At 31.4% G+C, this 24,282-nt stretch overlaps 1 protein-coding gene across 3 annotated transcripts in view; it reads left to right on the top strand.

The window, feature by feature from the left end:
• The first annotated feature begins 13,188 nt into the window (after positions 1–13,188).
• The window catches only part of LOC143076250 (uncharacterized), a 63,300-nt gene continuing 52,206 nt past the window's right edge, over positions 13,189–24,282 (top strand). Inside the window, exon 1 of one of the 3 annotated variants that reach the window (XM_076251979.1) lies at positions 13,189–14,014. In XM_076251979.1, the coding sequence (XP_076108094.1) occupies positions 13,688–14,014 (327 nt within the window). In that variant the 5' untranslated portion in view covers positions 13,189–13,687. The remainder of the gene's footprint in view (positions 14,015–24,282) is intronic. The other 2 variants (XM_076251980.1, XM_076251981.1) reach the window with 2 other exon arrangements.

Below are 24,282 nucleotides of genomic sequence, written 5' to 3' on the forward strand. Positions count from 1 at the left end.
ACTGAAATACATTTACATAACCAGACATTTGAAACACAAAAGTAGACACATCCGAATACGTTTAAACCTCTACGCCAAGTGACGTCCTATTTGAAACTGAAAAATGACGAAAAAATGACGTCATTTGAATTAGTAAAACAGAGCATCAAAAAATGAAAAATGACGTCACATAAGAATGAATAAGATAGAATTAGGATTAATTTCAGATATTTGAACTAAATACTGATATTGCATTTAATAACAAAGCACATTTTAATTCTTATTAATATAAAACTGAGGTAGCAATTAACTATATTATAAAACTATGTCCGGTTTGTTATGCCCCACCTACGATAGTAGAGGGGCATTATGTTTTCTGGTCTGTGCGTCCGTTCGTCCGTCCGTCTGTTCGTCCGTCCGTTCGTTCGTTCGTTCGTCCGTCTGTCCCGCTTCAGGTTAAAGTTTTTGGTCAAGGTAGTTTTTGATGAAGTTGAAGTCCAATCAACTTGAAACTTAGTACACATGTTCCTTAGGGAGCTACCATTTGATTTTTATGGGGGGGCTAGGATGAAAAATTTTGTCCTGCTTTTTTTTTTAGTTGTAATCTCTGTCCTGCCTTTTTATTTTTTACTCTATTCGGTCCTGCCTTTTTTTTTATTAGTTTATCCTGACTTTTTTTACACAAATTGTCATCCTGCCTTTTTTTTTTACCAAGTTGCTCATCCTGCCTTTTTTTTTACTCAAAACTCCTGTCCTGCCTATTTTTTTTCAAATTTCATCCTAGCCCCCCCATAAAAATCAAATGGTAGCTCCCTTATGATATGATCTTTCTAATTTTAAAGCCAAATTAAACTTTTGACCCCAATTTCACGGTCCACTGAACATAGAAAATGAAAGTGCATGTTTCAGGTTAAAGTTTTTGGTCAAGGTAGTTTTTGATGAAGTTGAAGTCCAATCAACTTGAAACTTAGTACACATGTTCCCTATGATATTATCTTTCTAATTTTAATGCCTAATTATATTTTTTATCCAATTTCACGGTCCATTGAACATGGAAAATGATAGTGGGAGTGGGGCATCCGTGTACTTTGGACACATTCTTGTTATGAATCTAACTTCAAACGTAAAATATCGTACTGATTACTTTGAACGAATTAATCAAATCTGATAAATGAAGGCGGTGATTAATTTTCTTTACCATAACACATAAATATAATAGAAAAGACGTCAACACATTTGACAAAATCCGATGAGAATTACAAATATAACATTAAACATTTAAACTAAATACATGAATTTGGGATGGATAAGTACCGTACCACGTCTTATAGTAATGCGAGTTCACACTCGGCAAAACAGTCACAATCGGGAATAAGTCACGTTTGGTAATTAAAAGATTAGACGACATTATGACAAAACACAATCTACCATGTGGTAAAAATGTCCTTAGCTAGTTTGGTCAACGAAACATCGTATGGATCCACCAAATCGTGATGGTGTCCATAAAATTTACGGAGTGTCAATTTTAATCTGTCCTCCTCATAACTTTGTTGGAGCAGTTTCTGCGTAAGGAGACACTCCTGTATATGAAGTCCGTATAGTGTGAACAAGCACGAGAATAACGTATCAATTGTGATATGTAAACACCATACGAAGGGGCAGAGGGTATGTTACATGTACTGCTGAGAAATGGGAAATTGATAATTGGGAAGTTGAAATCGTCCCGTTTATCATATAGATTTTCGTGTGAAGTCGTCCATCTACGTCAATATTGAGGAAAAATTCAAGGTATGAAGCAGTCCTAAAAATTCTAGTATCAGTGGTATCCTTAATTTCAAGTTCACTTGGATATATGAGATGTAAGTATTGGCTGAAATATGGGTTATTCAATGATAGAACATCATCAATATATCGGAAAGTAAAATTAAAGAATTTCGCAAGGTGCTTTTTCTTTTTGTCTTTTAGAAGGTTCTGAATGAATTCTGCTTCATACGAGTACAAAAACAAATCAGCCAGCAGGGGTGCACAATTAGTACCCATCGGAATACCGACTGTCTGTTGAAATATAAATCCTCCAAACTCAACAAATATATTGTCGATCAAAAAGTCCAGCATTTTGATAATATCATCTTCTGTATATTTTCTGGGAGATTCAGTGTGATTTTTCACAAAATATGAATTATTGTAACCCAAAACAAGAAATTTGTATCTACGATTTCCATTTTTATAGAAAAAGCTCTGTTTTATGAGATGGTGTAGTCGATCTTTCAACTGGGCATGGGGAATAGTAGTATATAGCGTAGAAAAATCAAAAGTTTTTATGTTGCTGCAAAATTGCAAAGATTGTGATTGAAGGTTAAGCAGTAGATCTTTCGAATTTTTGAGAATCCACATCTGGTTAACACCACTGGTAGAATATATCTCCTCACAATATTTTTGAAGCCCATCTTTAACTGTCGAAAGAATAGTAGTCAGTACTTTAGAAAGATGTTTGGTTGAACATTTTGAAGACCCAGCTATGTATCGTTCTTTATATGGAGTTTTGTGTAATTTGGGTATCCAGTATAATGAAGGCAAGTTTTCTTCGTTTTCTTTGATGTTGATACCAAAAGAAAAAAGGACAGATTTATGATTTTGTAAAATTTCGTCCTTGGTAAATGATGTTAAAGAATATGTAGGATTACCAGTAGTTTTATCAATTCCAAGCTTTGTAGTGAGACATTGCAAATAATGTTTTTTACATATGAAGACAATATTATTGGAGGCTTTATCTGCTGGAACAACGACATATTTGTCATGCAAAGAGGATAAAGTATCCACAACCTCCGGATTCTTGAAAGGGTTAGAAACTTTAGTACTCATATTACATCGTAGTTTTTGTATGCGCCTCTGAATGCATGATCGAATAGCTTTGATCCATTCAGACAAAGTGTCCAGTTCTGGTTCGTCTGGTTCGCGCTTTACCCATTTTCTTGCATAGTCCTCAACTGCATCCATCAGTAACTTGAAATTCTTTTTCCAGTTGATGGGCTGGGGGATTCTATATTTTGGTCCCTTGGCTAACAACTCTCTTAGTTGTTCATTGGTAACGATGCCAAGGTCTCCAGTAATAATATGACCAGCTGGACTGTAATTGTATTGTGACGATGCACATGAGCAATCCGGAGGCTTGGATTTTGTATCTTTGAGGTTAAAAGCCTCTAAAACTCTCTTGTGGTTGAAAATCTTGGATGCAATAGACTTAGTGTAAGTATAAGAAATAACAGGTGTAGCTTTATTTTTGAAGTAATCAGGTATAGTTTTTTGTACAGATTTTTGATGGAAAATATTGCTAATATTTATAGCATCTAAACCTTTATTGGCGAATTCTACCTTAAAAAAATAACGTTTTTCCTCACTATTGGATGTAGTCGATACGGGTTTGAATAGTCTATGGTTAGCAATGTCCATGATAATTGCAACTAATCTATACAAACAGAACGAGAATCAGTAACGGAAGTATTTTGGGCATCTTGAAATAGTAAAGAAAGTTTTGACAATGGAATGGAGTATAATTTAGTTCTAATATGATGAATTCCTAAAGGTTTTTGAGCAGACTTAATAGACTATCAATTGTCACGGTGTGTACAGCAGGTGGTATATATTTTCTGTGACCATGACTTCTATTTCGTCGAGCAGAAGTATTAAACAATTGTAATGTATTGACGGTACTACACAAAGGAATACGCACTAAAATGAAAATAAAAACAATTTTTTTTTCACCTTTCTTTTGAAGGATTTATTGAAACAAAAACATGAAATATTATTTCCTTTCTAACTGTACAATTCATTTTTCCTGATAGGACCAACCTTATCTTAAGGTAATACACAATGTAGAACATCAAATGAGATTAACGAGGCGCGTGTCCCTGTTTATATTGCTACAGTAACATCCAATTAACACCTTCAACTTTGTACACGCGTCAGACTATATACTGTGACAATTACACGCGCCAGAATATACAATCATTGTAAATAGTGAACATGCACCTGTTGAAAACTCAAGATTGTCATTAATTTCTTTTAATCTTCAATCAATATGCATAAACATGATAAATATCGTTAAATGAGGTAATACACTAAATAAAATGATGAAAAATATTGACATTTTAATTATGTTTTCCTCTTGTTTGATTTCAGTTCTTTGTATTTCACAATTTGCGTATGTATTTTCTGGACAATGGTGCACAAATTACGCATTTTGCAAGTTTAATATATATTGTACAAAGATATTTTTAAAAACAAATTGTAAGATAAATATATTATTGTTCTAAAACACAAGTAAAAGTAATATAATATATAAATAATAGGGTAAACGTAATACTTGCTGTTATATATAATCAAATATTATGAAAAAAGTAAAATCACAAAAATACTGAACTCAGAGGAAAATCAATTAGGAAAGTCCATAATCACATGGCAAAATCAAATAACAAAACGCATCAAAAACGAACGGACAAGAACTGTCGTATTCCTGACTTGGTACAGGCATTTTCAAATGTAGAAAATGGTGGATTGAACCTGGTTTTATAGCTAGCTAAACCTCTCACTTGTATGACAGTCGCATCAAATTCCATTATATTGTCACCGATGCGTGAACAAAACAAACAGACACAATATGTAAAAATGTCAAAAATAGGGGTACAGCAGTCAACATGTAAATAAATGTAGCAACTGGATTAGCCTGATCATGTCAAGTTTCTTTTTTTTTCTATCAATATTAACTTTCGTTAAAATTGTTTTCTTTTGCATATTCTTTAAATATTTATTTGAAATAAGTAATTCTAATAATAAAAAAAAAATGTTTTCTTGTCGCTTCTTGTCGCTAATATTATTCTTCTTGTCGCTTCTTGACGCTTCTTGTCGCTAAAATTCTTCTTGTCTCTAATTAGTGAGACCGTTAATCGTGTATAGTGCTGATTTCATTCAGCAAAGAAATTTTGAAAATACATATAAAGGCTTATATACATAAAAAAAGTAATGAATAAGAAATCATTTATATTTTATTGATTTTCATACCATCAACAGATTTAAGTATATTGTGTACAGTTAACTTGATACGAAACAGTTGTATCGTTCACAAGTCTTGAATGACCACTTTACAGATAGCTCGAAACTGCACAAACATCTTTCGTTGATTAATAGTGATCAGTATCAGGTTTTTATGAATGGCAAAACAGTTAATTTCTTTTAATAATCAAATACAATTGAGGAACACTGGAAATGAATGACTGAAATGTACCATTATTCAGTAATTTTTTTAGATATGAAAAGTCTAGAGAAAATTTTTCCCGCCATAAATAGTCGTCTCTAGAGTTATCATATTATTAACAAATTATTTCTGAAGGTTCATGAAACTAAGTCTAAGAGGTTTTAGTTGTTTCTCTCAGTCTGATGAAAAAGTTATAACAGGCATGATCACATCGTGAAAACATATATGTACAACATATAAAAGTGATAACCAACACATAAAAATCTACATAAAAAAGTGTTATAAACAAACTTCGAAGTTATCTATCAAGATCTTTAATAGTCCAAATAATTATATGACATCTTGAAAGGCTATTATATTTTTTTTTCTTTGACGCCTTACATCAACAAAGGAAGGCGTCAAAGCTAAAATTTGAAATAGCCTTCCAAGACGTCATAAATTATTTGGACTATCAAGATCTATAAATATTGCTGCACACTGACACATATATTTACATATCATGTCGTGTATAGCATATGTATCTGATTATTATGATGTTTATTTAATTTTTTCCTTTCTGTTACATTAAAGGAGGGTGTTGAATAAAAAACTTAAGTAAGCGCTTTCAAAATGCTGTTTTTGGCATACAAAACGTGATAATTTAGCCTCTAACTATTCCTTTATAGACCAGATAGGTGTTCAGATATACAACAGGTACCAGAATGTGAGTTCTGTTTATTGCAATGATCAAATACTTGGTAGTCATATCATGCATCAATAACAGTGCCTTAAAGAGGGGGCCCCCAGTGTTTTCCATTCGGCATTTAAGCCGGGTGTGCCAACCACCTTCTTTTGAAAGCCAACCACCTTTCTATTTTAGGAGGTGGTTGGCTTTTTTTTTCAAATTCCGGATTTTTTCCGGTTCCTTACTGTTAAAATTTGAATACTATCTTAGAGTGGTATTATCAGACTTGTTAGGCACAATAAGAACTACTAGTTGTTTCTACTTGTATTGATTCTAAACTCATCTTGCACATAAATCTCAACGTCATAAGTAGCGTGACGTTACAATACATACATAGCGGTACCGCGAACGTCTAATGAACACAGTCCTGAACATCCTGGGGGCCCGCGAATGATAATTTAAGCAATAAATAAAGAAAAATTCTTAAAATGAAATAACTATTGTCTCTCAAATGAAATAAAACTTTAACTATTTACACTTAAACAGTCTTAATTTATGTTTTACGGAACGGTTGAATCCAACTTCTGATTTTCTTCTTAGCATCAGTAGTAACGGCAAATTGGTGTAAACGAAATCTTAAAAGAATGCCGACTAAGTCATTTAAATTGGGTGGAGTAGTCATCAAACAATCATTAAGACTAGACGATTCTGGTGTTGCTTTACAACTGCAATCGAATACGACCCTGATTGGTGTTGTTGTTGAATCTTTTCTCACAGCATGATGCGGAATATAGTGTATTTTGCTCTTTTCATCGGCCTCATTAGTAATATCCACTTTCTCTATGAAGCCCCTTTTCTCCTGCTCAGCCATTATTTCTCCATATTTTTCCAGTAGTTTGGGTTCTTTGCTAAGTCTTCTTACTACACTTTCCGTCCTTCGTTGTGCAATGGCTTTATTTGTCGGTAACGTAGGGTGATCCTCTTTCCATGGTAACGTTACAAAATATCTGTTGTCATGGTAACGAATTTGTTTCTCTTCATAAGTCTTTTGAATATCCATCTGTTCTTCTAACTTTGAAGTGTCAATTTTCTCGGTAGCCAGTGACTCTATTTTCCAAAATTTCTCCAAGTCGTACTCATCGGTTTTTGTTGCGATCATCACGTTCATCATTGAAGCTCTCTTGTATCCATCTGTGTCAGAGTTGTGTGAATGTAGCGTTCCAGACAACAGGTATCCGATTTTTGATTGAACAGCTGTCGGTCCTTCGCCTCGGATAATATCATTCTGAACAATTGACCAGAAGTATATGCAAGCACTAGTTGATATACCAGCCCCTAAATACACGATATCTAGCATGAAAAACTACTACGATGAAATTGAGATACACATTAGAGGATTGGAGTCATTAGGTCAAAGTGAAGACACATATGGAGCGTTTTTAGTGCCCATTATTATGAACAAACTACCCGGTGAAATCCGCAGAAATCTTGCCAGACAATATAGATCTACAGATTTACAACTGAATGAATTACGCCGTGGAATTTTCGATGAACTTTATATTATGGATGCAGGCAAAACTTCAGAACAGTTAGAACACCCTACAGCTACCGCCGCCTTTCTAACGGGTAATTGTTAACTGTTTGAGTGGTGTCACTCGATTCTTTGACATGATAAGTACGGTTTCTTTTCCACTGACTAAATATGCGCATGCTCCATAGGCTTTCAAGCTTGCATCCGTAAACACATGTAATTCTACATTGTCTGATTTTTCTTTGAAATACGGTCTATTAATTTCCAAATGTGAACATTCATTAATATCTTTTAGAACACACTTCCATTCTGTTGTAATTTCAGATGTAAGAGGTTCATCCCAATTTAATCCTTTCTCCCACAAAGTCTGCATAAGCATCTTACTACGCACAGTAACTGGACCAATAAGTCCGAGTGGATCATAGATTTTAGACGATTGTGTGTAAGCATACTCATCTGAATCGACGATCTCAGCTTCTACTTCTCCTTCATCAAGATTTTCTAGAATGTCCTCATTAAGTTTTTGTAGTGTCTCTTGTTTCTTCAACAGATTGTTCACAATTTTAGTTAACTCTTCAGTATTCACGGGCTCATCTCCGTCGTCTCGGATGTCCTCAAATTTCTTCAAAAGTCGGGAAATAACGCTTCTGTGTCCTGCACGTATAGAACGTAGTTTGGAACTCATCTTGGTCCTACGGCACCAATATCTTAGAGTGGTATTATCAGACTTGTTAGGCACAATAAGAACTACTAGTTGTTTCTACTTGTATTGATTCTAAACTCATCTTGCACATAAATCTCAACGTCATAAGTAGCGTGACGTTACAATACATACATAGCGGTACCGCGAACGTCTAATGAACACAGTCCTGAACAAATACTAATCGCGCTTTACTGATTTGTTTTCATTGACAACCGTCCGGGTTAAAGATGGCGTCCAATTTGGCCCTGGGTCAAAGATGGCCTCCAATTGTCAAATTTCAATGTTCTCATCTATCAATTGGGGAAAAAGAAATGCAAATGACAATGATGATAAAGAAAATACCAGACCAAATAAGTTAAATAAAATTGATAGTTATGTTGAAGTTGTGGAAATTGAACAAAAATCAACCAAACAACAGAAAAGACACTCAAGTGAAGACAAATATGAGCAAGACTTCATATTGGAAAGAGGATTTAGAACCATGGCTAGAACTTAAGTTTGTTGTTGTTAAATCCATGCTGATGCGTAAAATTGTAAATGAAAGAAGAGAGAAAAGAGATTAATTGTTGAAAAAAATCAAATCAAAGAATATTTGACAATTAATATGACTACTTGTTTGTTGAACTCCATTAAATGTGAATATTATACTAATCTTTATTTTTGTGACCCCCACGTGCACCCACAGTATATAAAAAAAACCACAGTTTGCCATTTAAAAAAAACCATCCGGTTGCAAGTGATTTTTTTAAAACACCCACCTTACCTAAATTAGTGAAAGTAGGAAAATACTGGCCCGGGGTCCACTCTAACCATACTTTAGCAATTACCTATATTATCAACTAGTTTTTTTCCAAGAAAAGGGGTTTCTGAACCCTGAAAAAACCTCTTAATCTGCCTCTGAATAGAATTATATATGAATTTACAGTAAGATGTATAAGGTGAATTGCATTATGATTGATTGGCCTTGATCTTTTTTTAATAGTTATAAGGCAGGGATGAGATTGTTTTTCCAGCATTGATTGTTATCTGCCCTTACAGTAATATAATGGGTGTAATATAAACGCTTACTCTCCGAGGTGAAACTGTCAAACTAAATTATGTTGAATACAGGTTTTAAACATTTTTATTTCAGTATGTCTTCTGTAACTTGCATATACTGACTGTCACACCAATGAATACTTGAAAAAGAATTGCACCTCTAAAACTTTTTTTCAGTGTACAAGTTTCTTTTTCCTAATCCTAAGACTATAACATGTAAAAATGTAATTTGAAATTTGTATTTTTCAAGATCCTTAAGACGTTTTCAATTTACCAAAATTAATCCTAACACAGAATCATGAACATGATGAAGGAGAAATTTATTTAAAAGACCAGGATTAAAGATGTTGGTGAATTTTTTTACCAGTTTTGAAATGGTTTGTCATTGGCGAAACAGGTACAATGCATTTTATTATATTCATCCTAGCTACTTTTATATGATAAAACCAATAGAAACAAAATTTATTGCATTAAAGATTCATTTTAACTAAATGCGAAAGGAAAAATATACATGTGAACATCATGACGTATGTAGTGAAAAAAAATTCCCATATTTTAAAGATTCTTCCACAATATATATGTAAACAAGAGAAAAATTATGCCAAGATGTAAGTTCTAGCTTGTAGACTATAATTATACACTACTGTATCCCACCAATATCTATGTTCATCTTTGACATCTGCATCATAAATCGTATTTAAAAAAATAATATATGTTTTAATGCCATCACATATATATATTTAGATTACAAAAGGTACAATGTACATGTAGGGGTAAATTCAGTAAATAAATATACGTCATCAGGGACCGCCCATTTGGGGGAGAGCTTTCTGTCTAAAAGTGAAGTCATGTGCTCTTCTGATTGATAGATAATGTTTGTAATAAATATTTTATGGTAGATGGATCAAAACTAGAGTTGAAAAAAAATAAAAAATAAATGCTGAATGTACTATTTTTTTTTCCCTACAGGGTTGAAAAGTAATGGGGGTCAGTATAGGAATTCAGTGCGAATCTACATTGTTTGTAAACAAGGCCATGTGAATGCCCAAAAATGCTGCATGACCCTATGTTTTTATTGTTGCAAAAGATAGGGCTACATTTGTACTTTCATAAATGATATATGAAAGTTTTTAATTTCTAAAGGTAAATCAGGTATAAATTTATTTCCACACATAGATTAACATTAAAGTCAATGGGAGATTTTTTACTGAATTTACCCCTGTACAAGTTTTCAAAAGGAAACTAGAAATTATTTAATACTTTAGAGTTATTTCCCTTTATCTGAGATTTCATCTATTTTTATCAATCACTGTTTTAAAGCTCTTAAATTTGATAAATCTCACTGGAAAGATATATATATATCATATACTTCTTCAACATTTTATATTTTTCCCTACACTTGAAGGTTATCAGTACGACATGTCTCTTTTTAAGACATTTTGTTTGTAAAAAAATAACAAATTTTATTAGAGATGTTTTATAACCTAAACATTTCTTTGTTTTGGTTTTCTTAGAACAAAACAAGTAAGCTAACAGTGGCATAAACTATTATCATGATTAAGACGGAGACATATCTCAACTTTTGAACAGAAATTTTTTGTGAGAAAAAAATTATGTTAATGTGTTATTCTAATATTTATCAATAAATACAAGAAGATGTAGTATGAGTGCCAATGAGACAACTCTCTATCCAAGTCATAATTTGTAAAAGTAGACAATTATAAGTCAAAGTACGGTCTTCAACACGAAGCCTTGACTCACATCAAACAGCAAGCTATAAAGGCCGGGTTCCAATAATTACAAGTGTAAACCATTTAAACTTGAAAACCAACAGTTTTATCTATATAATAAACAAGAAACATTTATAAAATACATCAACAAATGACAACCACTGGACATCAGATTCCTGACTTTAGACAGTTCTTAGCAAACAAAATGCAGCAGGTTTAAACGTTTTAATAGGTACCAACGAAACACACTCAATTTTTCTGAACTTATTTGAAGATACATGTAGTTGTATGAACTATATATAAGAGTCCAATACAGATAAAAAAAAATATCAATACTAGCCTAATTCAGAATACCATACAATCTCCATGTAGAAGCATAAACTTCAATTACAATAAATTGTACTAAAGTTCACAAGAGTTATCTTTCTTTTTCAGCTGCACTATACAATATTGTATCATATACCAGCTAGGAACCTGCTTGAAATTGAAGAATACTTGGAAATTTGAGGTTTTTTATCGATTAGCTTTTAATTACTTTCAATAATAGTACTTGTCATACATATGTTCCAAATGTCCCCCCCCCTTAATTTATTAAGACCAATGCTAAGGAAATTCACAATTTTAAAATTCTAATATTTGATACATACTTTATGGAAACCTGAACTCTTCCAGTAGCAGAAGAATGAATATGACACAACTGCACTGACTGCAGTTCTTCACAGTTGTTGTTCATACTATGTTGGTGTGTTTTTTTAATTTTTTGGGTGAAAATTAGAAAAAACGATTTGAAAAACTTTGATCCTTTGAAGTACAATTAAAAAAGAGAAAAAAAGAGAAAGTATACCGACCTAAGAGGACTTTTAACATCAAGACGAGAAGTTGTAAGCAGTTTAAGAAAAGCATAACCTCATGTACAGTCTCAAGATTTTAGTATATTTGGTGTATATCATTCCATGACAGTTAACAATTTTATGTGTACCAGTGCTGATGTTAAGTTTCCATATGTCAGCAAATGACATATATAGAATACATGTACTTTTTTTTTTTAGTTGAAAATTTATTAAGGTCAATGCTAAAAAATATTAGTTGGGTTGTTTTAGGTGCCTACAATCAAAATGGATTGAAAAGTCAAGAAGATGAAATTGCCTGATTTGCTCCAGTTTAAAAAAATCTGTGAACTCTGGCAGATCTTAATACCCCCACAACCACCAACAACTTCTAAACTAAATTCTGGATCTAAAACAAAGCATTTGATTGGATAAAATAACCAATGGTCATGTTTTCAAATTGATATTTAAATATCAAAAAGAAGATGTGGTAGGATTGCCAATGATACAACTCTGCACACGAAACCAAATGACACAGAAGTTAACAACTATAGGTCAAGGTACAGCCTTCAACAATGAGTAAAATGTATGCTCTCCAGCTTCCTCCATTATTACCAACTGACCTCCACAAATAGGCATAATAGTGCTAAAAGTGGTGTTAAATGCCAATCAATCAATTAACAAATTATGACAATTGAGACATTGAAGCTAGAAGAAACTTACAAGAATTTGAACACAGTTGTTACAATGACAACAGACACAGTTAAAAAATAAAGATAAGAAATTGAAAAATTTAAACTCTTATGAAATAATTGCCCAACAAAACATAATTATTGTAGCCTTAAATGAATACACACTGTCAAACTATGAAGGTCATGAACTTTATCTGATTTAAATAGATAGGTTTGCCCTTTTAAATATCATCACTTACCGTGCAAGGACTGTATAGCCAGTCAAGGTCGTTAAAAACTTCCATTTGTTTTTGTTTAAATATCATTCCCTCAAAGCTTAGCAATTATTGCATTAAAGATATAATTTGTTTATATTATCTTTCTGTTTGGAATTCCTTTAAAACCTATTACAAAGTTATTTCAAAAATTGTTTGCAAATTTGTTTTAATAGTCAAAATAACTATTTTTCTTTCAAAGTAGATCCATTAATTTTAATTTGTTTGCATAAATTCTAGTGGACTATTTTCTTAATTGATAATTAAAAATATTAAAAAGAAAATATAATTTGAAAATTACAAGTATTGATAAAAGAATGTTTTTGGAACAATTATTTTTCTGAATAACTGTCGTCTGCTGATTTAAATAAGTGAGATTTTTTCCACTAATCATCTGTCAGTTTAAAGATCCAAGCTTGATCTGCCCTGATCAATTTTCCGTATATTACGATAAACAAAAATTGAATAGCATCAAATAGAAAATGTTGTTTGGCACATATATTGATGAAGTTAATGTATATAGGTATTGGAAAATAACCTAACTGTTTGATCTATAAATAGTTGGATGAAAGATCTTCCTAAGGAGTCATCTATTATTCATGCGAATAAGAAGTTATACTTTAGTATATAATTGGATTTCTCGGATTTCGTAAAGTACAGGATTTAAATCTTTTCTGAAGCACGAAATATTGATGTGTTTGAGTTTAGTTTTCTATTGAATGGATATTGAGAAATATATATATAAAGTTAAACGTTTCACTTTGATTTTTTTCAGTTGTGAAAATATATATAGTTGAATAGAGCTATAGTTATAGTGAAATTGTTCATTTTGTGTTATTTAGAATGGGAATATTGTGAGAAAACTAATTGCTGAGAGATTGGATAATTTATTCATTTATGTGTTATAAATTTCAATTAGAAATTTTTAAATTGATTTAAAAAAAAAATGGTACCTTTATAGAAATAGATGAGTGAAGTTTTAAATGAAAAAAGACTTCCAACTATTAAAGTTTGAAAAATGGCATTATTAAATATGATTAATAAAATGGATACTTCAGAAGCACCTTGCAGTCGAAAAGCCAAGCGCCAACAGAAAGTTGAAATCCAGCAAGATGCATTTGATATTGATGATGATGAAGAAATTCCTATCATCACAGAAGAAACTGAAGAAGAACTTGCTGCATTTGAAGCAGTTAATAGACCAAGAACAACTAGTGGAAAAATCAGGGTCACAGAAGAAACACGACCAGAGACTGCAGCGAGTTTAAAATATCGGCCAAAAAGTGGAAGGTCAACATTTGACAGCAGACCAACAACTGCAGTTACTTTGAAAACAAAGTCAAGGGTAGGTTTTATTTTTATTAATTTTTAAAAGTTTTATGTATTTGACCTGTTTATAAAGAACATATGAGATGGTCTTTATGGACAGGTATAAAGGTTGATCTATGTTGTATTATGAAAAGGTGGAGAAAATAACACATCTTTGCTATACTGCAATCATTCATCATGAATGTTAGAGTGTAAATTGATGGTATACAGAGGTTATTTATAATGAAATGCTATAAATGTACAGTGAATTCATAAATTATTGCATGTATTTATTAATGGTGATATTTGAAGAATGGACAACAAGTCCGAGATTTAAAATTATTGCATTTTCAGGAATATAAGTTCAGTGATACGCATCAGATATACAAATTCTCACCCAGATGTATTCTTAATAATTTTTGAATGTACAATTAAAGAAGTTCATTTAGGGTTAGTCTAACTTCATAAATTCATTGCTAGTTAAATGTTTTGTACTAAGTTCCAATTTTGCAATTGATAGTATAAAATAGTCTTCAAAACATTACTGATATTCATGATATAAATTCTAGAGAAAATTGAAGAATAAGCAACACAAACTATACCAAAAAATGAGAGAGAACTCACATGCTCTGTAAGGGTAATAAAATTCCTCCTCCACTAGAGGATTTCATATAGCATTACCTACCCAAATATATGTCACATTCAGTGAAATTGATGAGATTGTGAAAGATATTAGACTTCTACCAATGGTTCATAGTATTTTTTTTTGGGGGGGGGATTAGCAAAAGGGAGGATGTTGTATAAATAAATAGATGTTCAAGAGTGATGTAGAAAATTTATGAAATTTTACTATTCATCAAAGATAGACAACTATGAACTTCTAGTAGTGAACAGCTGTTTGCACTAGAATTTTTTTGGCCAGTTACTTAAAAAGTCTTAGGTATTTGACCAACCTCAGCATATTAAATCATTTGATATCAACTGTTCTCTTAGGTTTAATACAATCAGTTGGTCCTAGCCCAGGTAAAAAGGAGAAGGTCCGGTAAGGACCGATTTTGGCCTCAAATTTCATGTTCATCTGACGAAAGATTTTGACCACTTTTTAAACACTTAAGTGTCTATTTTATTTAAATCAATTAGTGTATGTGAAAGATTTTAACTGATTAAGTCATAAAAAACGCACCGATTCAAGCTGAAATATGAAAAATCTATCAAATATGCCGAAAAATGTCATTTTTCAGATGGTTTTTGTCAAAAATGAAAGTGGCCGCATCCGTGTTCATCCTCAACCTGTATATATGTTATGTATTATCATAAAAACAACTTACATTTCAATATTAAGGATGAACACGAATGCGGCCACTTTCGTTTTACACGAAAACCGTCTAAAATTTAACAAAAATGCTAGAATTGTGAAGATTTCAGTAATTTAGCATGACTTAATGGTGCTAGTACCCGATATATGTGCATTTTATTGTCAAAATCAGCCCAAATTTATGTAGCAGAAGCATTCTACTGTTCAATGAATAACTAAAAGTTTACATTTTAACAATTTTGTAAAACTGCTATATTTTGGGACCAAAAAGGGGCCTTACTGGACCTACTCCTTTAAAGCTGCTTCTGCATAACTAATAAAACTGTTACTGGTTCTGTCGCTTGCAATCAACATTTTTGGTACCATTGATAACACTATTAATTACAAAATAATGAATCTTTATTAACAGAACTTTACTTAGCCTATTTACTTTTGAATTGAATGTTTTTTTTTGTAGTTTTATGGGGTTTAAAAGCATTTTGTTGGTGGCTGAGGTTCAAATTTTGTTCTGCTGCAGCAAAAGCTTGTTGCTGTTTGTGTTCAGTCATTTCCTTATGTTGACTTCAAGAACTTGGGTTTCTAGTTTGATTAAGATTTTTCCTTCAGCCAGCATTCAACAGTTTTTTGGTACCATTGACAACATGTATTAAATACCACATAATGAATCTTAATTAACAGAACTTTATATCTTTACATAGCGTATTTACTCTCCAATTGACTGAATACAATTTATAAAGTTTTGTCGGAGTTTCTATACGTCCTTTGAGCGTATTTGGACGAGACATCTATAAATCTTCAAAAGGTTGATTTAGGTACATGTTGAAAATTTAATAAGCAAATTTTGCCAGGTAAATGTCTTTTATTTAGATATTTAATTGTCACCTTGTAACATGAAAAATCCATTATGCAAATACTCTGTAGATTTTAAAAGATTTATTGACATTTATCGAAATCTTTTTATATACATTAAAGTATAAAAATTTTCATTAATTTTAACTACTTTCTAAATATTTAAATTCTGACTGTACTGTGATAATATAAGTGACAGTTAGGCCACAATAAATAAAATCATGGTTTATAAAAATATTAGTAGAAGTTAGCAGCTAATTATTATAAGGTCAACGTACAGCTCTCATCAAGGATCAAAACTCATATCCCAAAGTAAACTATAAAATGGCCAAAATTGGCAATTGTAAAACAATTAAAAAAAGAAAAGTATCGACCTGATTTAAATTCAAAACAATAAACAAAAAACTATATGATATACAGTAAGGGTGCAACCATTTAATTTCATAAAGGAGAGGGGAGATGTATGTTTTTGGACCCTATCATTCAAATTATTTTTTTCTCCTCAAAATCTTAACACTATATAAGGTATGGGGGAAATCTGGATTCAGAATAATTTACATAGGGAGAAACCATAACCCCTCTTGTAGTTAAATAGTTGTTCCTTAAAAAATGACAACCACTGAATTAAAGGCAACAATGGTGTATATCCTATATTGCAAAATTACATGTTGTTAAATATTTGAATTAGTGGTTCATCTCTTTTTATAGAATTCATGAAAAATATTTAAAAAGATTTAAATAACCATATTTAAAGAATCATAAATAGTTATGAATTATAAATTCAAAGATCCATGTGTGGCATCTTTCGTATTTAACTCGTCTAACAACTCTCAATTTATAGACCCTATTAAAGCTTCATACCACATCAGATTGGTAAATAACTTTTTCATCTATAACTTTTGTACCTAATATTCATAATCAACAAATACATGTTGTAGGTTTTTTGGAAACAAATAATTGTGTGGTTAAAAACTAAGAGGATTTTTTTTGTTTTATCATGTGGTTTCAAGAAATCTCAATATTGTTCTCATTTTTGACATTTAACTTTTCAAGGAAAGTGCATCTAAATGCTGGTAGCTGCTGAGTTCTCACAATTTTCCTTTTTTAGTGGAAGAAGACGTCAAGTCTTCTGAAGACTTAAGGGGCTGACCTTTGGCATTGAGCCTCCGTATGCCGCATTCGTTTCGTGTATTACAATTTCATAACAACTTTTAAGATTCCTGACACCGATTTTTACACATGATTAGGCATCTGAATCATTTAATTTGTAAATTAGGATTGAAAAACAATCACTATCGTAAATATGACCCTTTTATTTATGTAAATTATCAGATTTCATCTCATCCACATGAACGTTATTTGTTTACTTGTCACAGGATGTTTTAACTGTAGATATTTGTATTACGCATGCGTGAATTTGGTATCAGGACAACTCGCCCTGTTTACAAGTTCGCCCTTGAAGTTACGAATTTGCAATCCTGCAGACAAGAAGATTTTGTTTTTTTTGTAAATAAAAAGGATATATTTCTTATTAAATTGTTGTCTTAATTCATTGTTTTCCTTTGTCATGTGAATTAGATGCCCTTCTACTCCAAATGGTTTGAATCTATTTATAAAATTATTCAAGACTCAGTTGACAAGAGCAATACGTTGCTGTTTGGAGAATGTGATTAAAATCTAAGCTCATAGAAAAAGAAATATAATTGAAACTCAATGTACCTCCTTCTGAAGAATGTATTGCAATATAAATATAAATTCCTTTTGACAAGAGAAATCTGACTTTTGTCAGAAATATTTTTTTCACATGTGCAAAGGTAATCACGTGTGTCGGCCATATTGGTTTGTTTACAACTATGTGAAGAACCATGACCTAAACATAAATAGTCTCTGAAAGCGTAAACTTCAAGCAATACTATTTTATCAATCATGAATATTTTCATAAATTTAAATTTGATTATTTAAAGAAATAAAATTATAACAATTACGATTTTTGATAAGAGATTCTACACAGACATGCTTTAATCTATTTATAGCCAAATTAGTTTACCTGTGTGAAAATGTAAATAATTTGTTTACTGAACAAGTAAAGACAAACTATGGATGGAAGATAATAATTTACATAAATACTTCAGGACATTTAATTGATTTTAATAAATATAGGATTTAAAAACTGCAAGTGGAAACAAATTTATTCATTAGCTACATAATCAGCTGATAATTTTATTTCACAAACATCGTGGTGATGTTATTGATAAAAATCACTCCATCAATCCTCCAGCCCTTTCACATATTAAGCAATAGATCTACTCATTATTGTAGAATATTTAATGAATATACATTCATCGTCTTATTGAATATATCGGGTAATCAGATATTTTTAGCTGACAATCTGGGTATCCCATTGGCCGGAGTCTACTGTACTACCAAAAACATGATAAAGATAGTAAATAGTATTTTTTCACTAATTTATTGACAATTTATTGACATAATACTGGTTGTAACATATTTCATTTTTGTATTTAGGTTGAGACCCCCCACCCCACCCCAATTATGAGTGGTGTCCCTTAAATGAGGGACTGTCCCTAAAACAAGGGGTCATTTTACTGTTGAAAAAAAATAAAGTACATTTTGAAGATTTTTATTAAACTCAAAAGTGGGAAAATTCATATTTGGAACAACTTTTCTAAATGAGGGGTCAAATTATTAAAAAAGATATAAGTTTAGAAACAACAGAAAATTCTTTTGACATGTTTTGACTATTCAGTACTTTATAGATGCATAGTTCTTGGGGTAAAGTTTCATCAAATAATATGAATATAAATGACTTTTTTGGTGCTCATTTTTTACAGTGGGTTATACTGATCTTCCAGTTAGGTTAATCTCATTTGGAGTGTTGTTCCCAACCTGTTAAAGGTCCATCTTTGTGCATAATTTAAAATTGGAAATTTCAACAAGCATCTAATATTCTTACTCTGGAAAATAAACCCTGGTCTGCTAGCTTCATGTATATTTTTTCTACCGAATTAAAACTAGAATCATGCAAACAGACTTAAGAAAAAGGCATGTAAGTTAATCATACAAATATGACACTTTTTCTAGACAATCAATATCGTGCAAAATACATCGCTAAAAATTGTAACCTTTAAAAAAAAAATTGTGCAGGAAAAACCCATATGGGAATTGGGAACTTTCAAAAGTTGGCGGGTATGTAACGAGCCTTACTTTTTTAAGCTCCATTTGTGGACAATATGTTTTCTAGTCTGTCTGTCCGTCCTGCTTCTGGTTATAAAGTTTAGGGTCGAGATAGTTTTTGATGAAGTTGAAATCCAATCAACTTGAAACTTAGTACACATGTGTTCCTTATGATATGATCTTCTTAATTTTACTGCCAAATTAAAGATTTTACCTAATTTTCATAGTCAACTGAACATAGAAAATGATTGTACGGATGGGAAATCCATGTACTTATGACCTTTTCTTGTTTGAAGAAAAAAAATACATTATAACGATAATGGAACAAAGCAGCCTGGGTTAGTGGGGCTGCTTTTATGGTAATTCAAGTTACCTTTTATTCACCTTCTTCCACTTCAGAGCTATCAGCTCTTTGATTATTATGCCCCACCTACAATAGTAGAGGGGCATTATGTTTTCAGGTCTGTGCCTCCGTTCGTTCGTTCGTTCGTCCGTCCGTCTGTGCGTCCGTCTGTGCGTCCTTTCGCTTCAGGTTAAACTTTTTGGTCGAGGTAGTTTTTGATGAAGCTGAAGTCCAATCAACTTGAAACTTGATACACATGTTCCCCATGATATGATCTTTCTAATTTTAATGCCAAATTATAGTTTTGATCCCAATTTCATGGTTCACTGAACATAGAAAATGATAGTGCAAAGTTCAGGTTAAAGTTTTTGGTCAAGGTAGTTTTTGATGAAGTTAAAGTTACATCAACTTGAAACTTAGTACACATGTTCCCTATGATATGATCTTTCTAATTTTAATTCCAAATTAAAGTTTTGACCCCAATTTCATGGTCCACTGAACATAGAAAATGATAGTGCGAGTGGGGCATCCGTGTACTATGGACACATTCTTGTTTTTATCTGGTCTGTGAAGAAAATCTGCTGGGCTTTGCTATTATTTCTATTGAAAAATACCAAAATTGAGTCAGTCCTTGCAAAACTTTGATGGTCAAGACCAGCACTTTTGAAGAACTTTGTTGTAAGTTTTTTTGTGTGCTTTTGTGGGGGTAGGGGGGCAGAAGATAGAAAAAATGAATATATCACTTGTATCACAGTGATTTGTGTTAAGTAAACAAACCAGGACTGTCATGAAAACCAAGTCTTTATACAGTTTATCTAAATAACCATGTTTAAATAGCAAAATTACTCCTTGGGGATGATTAAAGACTATCCATTATTGAAATATATTTAAAAAGATTTAAATAACCATATTTAAAGGGTCATTAAACACTTACTTATATTCTAGTGAAAATCTGACATATAAAAGTTCAGAATTTTAAACTACCGATATGTATTTGTCGCACTAGACATGTAAATCTATGTTTACCTCGGCCTAAATTGTAAATGTTTGATTTTTAAATTGTTGTTAGGGTTGTGAAAATAGATTACGTTGAATATATATGTCAACATTGAAATAATCAAATAGTCTGTCTCCAATGTTTTAAAATATTTAGATTTGTTATGTATCTCAGTAATGTTTATATTAATGGGATTGTGTGTATACTCCATGTATACTCCATTTCTATTTACAGGTGGAATCACCAAAGTTACGTTTTTGTTTGTTTTCAGTTAATTTTAATTTAAACATGAAAATCTAGGTCATTCTGTCCACAATGGTCATTCTGTCCACAATGGTCATTCTGTCTACAATGGTCACTTGTCCGAATATGGTCATCTCCACCTAAGCAGCTTCATCCTGTTTGCACAAGTTAACTAATTTTTACTTAATGTAACAAAATAACAAGTAATGGTCAACTGCTCTAAGAGTTCTCGATGGCCAAGTGGTCTAAGTAGATTGCATCTGAATGTTGATTGGTGCTAAATAAATGACCAAAAGGCATAGATCTGTAAATAAAAATTGCATCGTCCTGAACATGCATGAAATATTTGCCACTGAACATAAAGCAACCAACGACCAATCATCAATAAAAATTTTTGTTTGCTTATATATGTTCTCCGACGTTATGATAATGTGAAGACCGTTTATAAGTTTTGACACTTGTTGACCACACTGTTAGGTTGGGTTCTGAGATTGTTTAACACACATATTTTTTGCACTCCTACACCAAACAGTGTTTAGCAAAACCAAAAAATAAAGGGACAAAATAACGACACTATTACATGTCTAACAACAACTGAGTGGATCCAATAGCCATTTTTATAAGATGATGATTTTTTTTATGTGTTCAAATTATATTGTTGATTACCATTTTATTAATCAGATCACCAATTACGAATATTTTCTTACACCATTTGATATTGATTTGTAATTAAAATCAGGTCTTATATGATTAATAATTGATTATTTTTCATAATTAATCAACCTGGTCATTGGAATAAAAAAAAGCTGCTTATTTAAGTCTTGTTAAGATGACATCCTTGAATATGCAGGAAATTGATGTTTTTACGACATTCTTCAATTAAGCAGATAATGCTATGATAGCTTCTAATAATGACAAGTAGAATGCAGGAAGATTTAATCAATAATTTAACAAGGAAGACATTGGAAAAAGACATTTGTTGAAGTGTTTTTATATAGTTCTCAATGAAGATGTCACTTTGATGTTCATTTCGAAAGTTGTCAGTTTCCGCGTTGGTACTTTAGTAAATAAAAAAAACCCAACATTATTGATGAAATGACTGTGGGTTTATATGTTTCCATGGAAAGTAGTGCATTGAAATGTACTCTTAACGTTTACACTTGATTTGAGTCAAAAGAATGTTGAAATGATGTTTTCCAATAAGATGCATTTTCTTGCTAAATAAGCTGCAATGAAAGCACTAATGTACTTTAAAAAGCATTTTAATAAAGGATTTTAAAGTTGATTAGAACAGATTTAAGTAAATAAGGAAGTATTTTGTATTCAGTCACATCAATCAGAATGTATTTTCCGTCTACCTAGTATCTATAGAGATTATTGCATTATTATTGATTGATTTGGAATGCAAATTCTTAAAACATAATATAATACATTGTACAGGGCTGCCATAAGTCTCACACATTTAGCATGTTCATGCTTTTTTGGCGGCATTTTCCTTTGATATATTGTTTTTTCTCTTTTCAATTTTGGCCAAATCTCACGCATTTGCTTCATGAAAAGTTGGCAGAACTGCATTGTACAGGCAGCCTGTGAAATATAGTTATGGATATGTTTCTACAAATTTTGAGCCACATGGTATAATGTTTTTAAAAATGTATTTTAACTCCTCTGAATGCATTTTCTAAAGTATTTAGTCTGAATAATTCTATTTATAAGGACCTTGTCAACAACTCTCAAGAGGCATATCCCTACGTTGAAAAGGATAGTTGTTAGGTCTACAAATAGATACTTTTAAAAGACACTAATGTAATCTTAAATGATTGCATTTCATGTACAAATTGCGGGCGCACACGACTCCTGTCAATCGTAAATGACTTGGATTATCAGTTCTCCTATCAGCATTTGGTGGTTTTCTCTGTGTACTCTGGCTTCCTACACCAATAAAAACTGGCCACCACAAAATAGCCCAAAAAGCAATGCTTAAAAGTGGCATTAAAACACACAAAAAATCCAAAATCAAATTGTGTACAAATTTATTACTCAACCTGATTTTCAGGTTCTTTACAGTTATTTCCCCTTAATAGCAAAATATTGACCATGCATTTAAACTGAAATTACATGGAATTATTTATCAGATATTTGATTATTATATTATATATGGTAATGAAAAATTACTGTCAGAAAGATTAATGTTATGAATTGATCGTAATAAAGTGTTTTCTCTCATTAAAGTATTTCACACGGAAGATGCCGATATGTTCAATACATCACAATTGAGCATTCTTTTGTTGATGATGATGATTATGACAAATTGATTTCTAATCAAGGTTCCATCGGAATTGGAATCAAATTGTATGTGACATAATATATCAAACGTTATTATGTCAAATGATTTAAGATACTGGTTAAAAATGGGCAGTCAATATTTTAGCAGACAAATTGCTGAGAATTAGTTATAATATAGCTATTTTATTGACTTGCTTTTAGCAGACAATTATTACTGAAAGTTAAGTTTCAATTGAAATAAAGGAAAGATCTGATAACCAAATCAGAAATTTATGGGCTTTTTCAAATTTGAATTATGTTCATTTTGTTCAAATGGCATAAATCATAAGTGTTCGTTTTGATAGAATATTATTAAATGCATTTAGAGTAATTTGAAATTGCTATTTGTGAAATAATTGTGTATAATTATGAGTTTAAATCTTTAAAACCAATATTTGAATTCACTTTGTTACATGGAGAAATGCATTAATATTGACAAATGATTTATAAATTTTGTTGCCAATAAAAAAAAGTATAATAGTAGATTTCATTGTCACTATTAAAAATTTTAGATGTATACTTTGTGAGAGAAAAAAATCTGCCATTTTATTTTGACTAATGATTTTGTATTGATTCATTAGAAATGTTAGAAGAAGATTTAAATTTAGAGTTGATGTTAGTTACATAACCTGATACCAAACATTCCTAAATTTATCATTATTGTTAAGTTGACATCAGTTTGACACATACATATTGGCATGTAAATGTTTATAGTTACCAAGGGGAGATAATCAATTTATTCTCAATAAGTCTAATTAAGGGAGTTAATTATTGTTAGGACATATTTTGTTCACTATGGATTTTTTAAATTTATAAAAATATTAAATTTTTTATTAGAAAAAATCTTCACAAATATATACAAAAATTTATCGGTAGGTCTGTCCCCTCTATTGAAATTCTATAACCAAACCAATTTTAATTTTGACTTACTCAACGGTTCTTTTATCAATATTGAATTAAACAAATTGAATCTAAACATGGTTGAAATGAGTAGTTCTTTATACTCCCTAGCTATGTTGGCATAGCAGAAATATAGATCGA

This window comes from Mytilus galloprovincialis, chromosome 5 (genome assembly GCF_965363235.1).
Source record: "Mytilus galloprovincialis chromosome 5, xbMytGall1.hap1.1, whole genome shotgun sequence".
NCBI lineage: Eukaryota > Metazoa > Mollusca > Bivalvia > Mytilida > Mytilidae > Mytilus > Mytilus galloprovincialis.